Below are 6000 nucleotides of genomic sequence, written 5' to 3'. Positions count from 1 at the left end.
GACATTTGCCATTGTTATGGTCTCATCATAATCAGTTGAGGTCACATGATATTCACGTGAGGTCACATGATATTCACGTGAGGTCACATGATATTCACGTGAGGTCACATGATATTTACGTCGCTCATATATAATATAATAACCATCTAGGTGTAACTGGGGGACATCTTGCACATTTTGGGGACAATGAATGGAGTATACCAGCAACAGGAATAATAACAGCTACGACTGGGCTTTCTTAGGTAGGCTGTTAGGAGGTTGTACATTACTATCTCGATGACATACAGTAGTGTGTGTCTACTAGCAGGATTTTAGGCAACATGTCAATTTAATATTTTTCTGTTCATGGTAAAATTATGGCATGGTATTACATCGTCCGGAATTCAATTTTCTCCATCTCTAAGTCACACAGTGGTACGACATCGCCAGGAATTGAATTATTTCGATCTATAGGTCACACAGTGGTACCACAGAGTCGGGAATTGAATTTTTATGGCCATTAGGTCATAAAATGGTACTACGTGAGCGGGAATTGAATTTTTAAGCCCAAATGGTCCTAAAATGGTACTACGTGAGCGGGAATTGAATTTTTATGGCCATTAGGTCATAAAATGGTACTACATGAGCGGGAATTGAATTTTTAAGCCCAAATGGTTCTAAAATGGTACTACGTGAGCGGGAATTGAATTTTTATGGCCATTAGGTCATAAAATGGTACTACGTGAGCGGGAATTGAATTTTTATGGCCATTAGGTCATAAAATGGTACTACGTGAGCGGGAATTGAATTTTTAAGCCCAAATGGTCCTAAAATGGTACTACATGAGCGGTAATTAAATATTCAGGATCCGGAATTCAATTTCTTGACCTTTGGGTGATTGACTTTTGGATGTCTGACTTTTTGGGTTATGAAATGAAATGGTACCTGATTGTTGGGAGAAATCTTGCATGCGTAGGCTTATTCATCTTGAAAATTGGCTTTCTACAACCGAACCTTGGTAACAGGGTGCTGTCTGCACTAATATTGAGCATATATTTGGCAGACACCCTAGAACCCTTCAACCCCAACCCCCAATTTTCGCCTAATACCCTATGTCTGTATAGCTATGTTTACTCTCTTCTTACCTTCCCCTTTACTCCTTCTGACTCCCCTTGTCAAGGGCAACTGCGTTGTTAAGGGCAACAGGGTTGTCAGAGGCAGCTTGGTTGTCGTGGTCATCAGGGTTGTCGTGGTCAACAGGGTTGTCGTAGTCAACAGGGTTGTCGAGGGCAATAAGGTTGTCGAGGGCAGTAAGGGTTGTCTAGGTAATGATATGTGTGTTCATGGTGATATGGGTGGTCATTATTCGCCATAGTGATCGTTAATCGTCTTGGTTATCAAATATTGTCATAGTAATCGATAATATCCATATTTATAGTTTAATGTCATGGTACTTATGCTGTCATGGTTATCTAGTTGTCCTGTGACATCTTAGTTACTTGGTATCCTTGGGTATCCTGTTGTCATAGATCTTTTGCTGCCATAGATATCCCCGTTGTCTTGGATACGTTCTTCTCTTTGATATTTTGTTGTCTAGGTTATTGCGGTGTCATGTATATCATTTTCTTTTAAGTTTTGTCTTGTTTCCTCTTCATCGTTGTCTTAGTTACTTTCTTGTCTGTGTATTCTTATTTTCTTATTATCAATTGTAATCTCGTTGTCTTGGTGATAATGGGGTTGTTTTGATGATCATGGGGTTGTCTTGGTGATCATGGGTTGTCTTGGTGAGGATAGTTGTCTAGGAGAGTATAGTTGTCTATGTCTGGATGGTTGCCTAGGTGATGATCGTGGTCTTAGTGAATAATCATAGTCATAGTGATCAATATTGGTCATGTTAATTAATCATAGTCATGGTATTTAATCTTAGTCATGGTGATCATTCCTAGTCATGGTGATAACTGATCTTCGTATTATTGTATTTGTCTTAATGACCTAATTGTCGCTGTTATTCTTTTTGTTGGCATAGAAATCTAGTTGGCATAGAAATCTAGTTAGCATATTCATCCTGTTGTCATAGGTATTTAGTTGTCATAGGCTTCTAGTTGACATGGTTATGTATTCATCATAGTTAACTAGTTGACATAGTTATGTGATTGTTATAGATATCTGGTAGTCATGGTTATCTTTGTATTCATAGTGATCTGTGTTGTCATATTGATATCATTACTCATAGTTATCTAGTTGTGATACATATTGAGTTGTCATAGTTGTCTAGTTGTTATATTTATCTCGGAGTCATAATTATCTGGTAGTCATAGTTAGCTGGTTGTCTAGGAGATCTTGTTGTCTTAGATATCATGATGTCCTGGATATGTTGTGGTCTTATATATCATGTTACCTTACATATGCAGTTGTCATAGATATTTTCTTTTCTAGGCTATCTTATTGTCATATATATCTTGTTTTGCTACCTACCTGATTGTCCTAGCTTACTGGTTGTCTTTATAACTGGTTGTCATAAATAATTTGGTACCGTGGTAATCTAGTTGTCTTAGATACATGGTTGCCTTGCAGATCTTGTCCTCCTGCATTCCTGTTGTCTTGGCGATCTACTTCTCTTACATCTTTAGTTGTTTTAGATAACTTGTCGTCTTAGCTACTTGGTTGCCTCCGTAATATGTTGTCATAGTGATTTTGTTGTCATAAAGATTTGTTTGTCTAAGGTATTATTTTGTGTGAGTTACAGGTATTCTGAGGTATACTGTCATTTTAGAAATCCTGTCGTCTTAGATACCCTATTCTCTTAGAAATGTTGTTATCATAGTTATTTAGTTTCCATACTTGTTTGGTTGTTCAAGATACTTTTTGTCATGGAAACACTATTATCTTGTTGTCTTAAGTCTCATGTTATCTCGAATATCTTGTTGTCTTTTAATTGATGTTCTTGTCATAGATATCTTGTTGTTCTATTTACCTCGTTGCGTTAGATATAAGTTATCGTAGATATCCGTCGTCGTAATTATCCATTGTCGTAGATATCCGTTGTCTTAGGTATCTTTTGTCTTAGATATAATATTCGCTTAGATACGTCGTTGCCTTGGATATCTGGCTGTCTAATTTATCTGGTTGTCTTATATTTCTCGTTGTCGTGAATATCATGTTGGCTGAGCGATTTCGTTGCCTTAGCCACATTGTTGCCTTGGATATTTCGTTACCTTAGTAACATTGACGTCTTGGATATACTGTTGTCCCGTATGTCTTGCTGTCATAGATATCATATTATCTTCGTCTTATGGTTGTCCAAGATATCTAGTCGCCTTATATATCTTGTTGTCTTAGTTACTTGATAAATTGAATTGTCTGTCGTCTTGGCAATTACCTTTTTCTTCAATACAAGAGTCTCTTGTCATCTTAATCGACCTGGGTACGTTATTATATTTGCTTCTTGACGCTCTTAGATTTATGTAGCTCGCAATATTCTGCTTGAGAAATTCGAGAGTGATAATAGGGAATTAAGAATAAAATGTAAAATTTAACAAAGTGAAATTATCAAACTGCAAAAATAAACTAAAGCTTTGTTAAACAAATAAAAGGGGGTCTTTATATACACATTATTTCAGACATTGATCACAGATGGGCTGATGACGGTCGTGGGTAGATTTATCCAGATAATACTCGGATGTAATGATCCCATATAGAAAGACCATAATGAGATGTCAATAACAATAACAATAACAATAACATTCATCCTTAAACTGTGTATGTCTTGTATCACAATATTCAGGGGAAAATGTAGTTCTTATTAAAGATAGCTGTGGCACCTCAACGTGGCTGATGAAACCTTCATATGTTTTCATATTCATGTTATTATTTAAATGTATGCCTTATACTTGTATGAAGGATGATATGAGATCAAGCCTGTACATAAAGTAAATGATCAGTATTTAATATAACAGTATCAATAAGAATTATATTTAGGATTATCAAATGGAAGATTTAAGAAGTGTAGATAGAGTCATATATTAAGTATATAGCCTCGATCACGACAAATGGACAGTCTCTGATCGTAAGATGTTGATGAGAGACAGATTTAGACGGGTTTCAGGCTGTAGCTTGAATTGAGGTACGTTTCCTATCGTGTATTCTAACGGATCACGTCACAATAAAGTCGAAGATTCTGATTTATGTCTTAGTTTAATCCCTTTTGAGTCAAACTGGCTTATCCTGCGCTTTATTCTAAAAAGGCTAATAACGACCAAAAATTATAAAATGGAAAGAACTATTGTTTTATTATTGCTGTGTAATTCGTTAATAAACTCAATTGAGTTACACAAAAGATCTTTTAGCTAAGCTCAAATTCTTCACAGTGCTATGTCTGTCAAGGATAGGCCTTCAGAGGGAAGAATAGTGTAGAGCGCGTAGTGTATGGTACTAAAACATAAATAAGTCAATGGGATCACCGTTCTTTGGAACAAGAGTAGAACCGTTAAAAAGACCTCGTTGTGTTACGTAGAATAACGTTCTTGTCTGTATCGTTCCCACACTTGTCCGGTGTTGCTAAACGTTTGTAAAAATAGTTTAGCTTCTTTCCTATCTATCTGTATTTTTATTTTGTTTTTATCACTAAAACTCATCGAGTAATCCACCTAGCAAACATAGAAAAAATGCGCGGCGGACAGTTTAGAGCTACGTCGAATGGCTATTGCGTGCTAGTGTATTTTCACGTAAACTTCGTTCATCCAATCTATAACTTCCTATCGTAATAATCTTCACGGCTAACACTCCTTTAATTCCAAGCAGGCCGTAAAGGCGCATGATGCGTTCACCTTTAATTTTATTTTCATAAAATTTTGCAGCCGAAGCACCATTCGCCAACTTTTCCCCCTGCGCATCATGTGCAGAATAGAATCGATGCAAGATAGATTGCACAAATGTCATATATTGATACAGGCTCAAAATATTCTTCATCACTTGGCCTGTTTCATTCTTGAAATTGGTAGTTGCAGCTACTTGGCTTAATTGAGCCGTAAATTATTCCAAGTTTCTTGACTCCCTCAATTCATCTAATGCCGCACCAGTACCACTTCTACGCACAACCAAATTGAGCTCGTTGGCTCTATCTTCCAATGTATTCGTATACGCACGGCTATTGTTTTTTCTTCCAAACGCAACATCAGTTTGCTACGAAGTTCAGAAAATTCCAAATCTTCCAATCCTCCTGCAATGGTTACTCTGTCTGCTGCTGCTGCTCTTGTTGCTGCCTCCACAGCTTCCTGCACCTCCTCAACCAATGCAGAAGGTCTACTGTGAGTGATCTAGCCACTGCTGTGGATGTTTCTGCTGTTGCCGTTGTGGCTGTTGATGCTGTTGTTGCTGTTGTTTCTGCTGCTTGTGCTGCTGCTTGTGCTTGTGCTTGCGCTCGTCCTGATGTTTTTGTTTCAACGTCAGCTAGCATTCTGGTAGCTGCTGCTACAAAGTCAGAATCTTCCTTTGAAGAGGTTGCTGTTGTGGTCTCTGATGTTGCCCTTGTTGTGGTTGCTGGTGGCGATCCTTGTCGCAAAATACACCAATCATATAAAGTCAGTCTTCCCACAGACTTATCCAATGTTAGCCAACCAACTCTTCTTTCATTCATACTCTCTACGTCGTTCTAAATCTATTCACACCAAGATATTCTATCCATGTTCGTTCGAGTTTCAGTGCACATATTTATTCTCACTTGTCCAAGGCGCACATTTACTTTGAATCATATATCACGACCATATAAAGTCATACTTTTAAACAGCAAGCGTATGATTTCATGTGTCTTTTATTACGCGTATCATCCTTTGTTTCATCTTTTATCCCCTTGTTCTGCCTATCGAACAGCTTGAATAGTATGGTTAGCTTTGTTTTTATTGCAAACATTGATAAAAAGAGCAAAAGACGAAATAAAGATTAAAAAAAAAAGAAAATGATGGAAATGGTCAAAAATGATTAAAAAGTTGCATTTTTTCCGCACGACAATAAACCACCTCGTTC

The 6000-nt window shown here is 37.2% G+C and overlaps 1 protein-coding gene across 1 annotated transcript; it reads left to right on the top strand.

Annotated features, from left to right (window-relative positions):
* Nucleotides 1-4643: 4643 nt before the first annotated feature.
* On the top strand, nucleotides 4644-5633 carry EV154DRAFT_487766 (uncharacterized protein; the record flags this gene model as incomplete). Its single annotated transcript, XM_051599013.1, has 2 exons — nucleotides 4644-4738; nucleotides 5249-5633. The coding sequence occupies 2 exons, from the start codon at nucleotides 4644-4646 to the stop codon at nucleotides 5631-5633; spliced, it is 480 nt and encodes a 159-aa protein (XP_051451153.1).
* Between the last annotated feature and the right edge of the window lie 367 nt (nucleotides 5634-6000).

Source organism: Mucor mucedo, assembly GCF_025094135.1.
Source record: "Mucor mucedo strain NRRL 3635 chromosome Unknown EV154scaffold_202, whole genome shotgun sequence".
In the NCBI taxonomy this organism is placed as follows: Eukaryota; Fungi; Mucoromycota; class Mucoromycetes; order Mucorales; family Mucoraceae; genus Mucor; species Mucor mucedo.
Note: the sequence above shows the minus strand (reverse complement) of the source record. Positions and strands in the feature narration are given on the sequence as shown.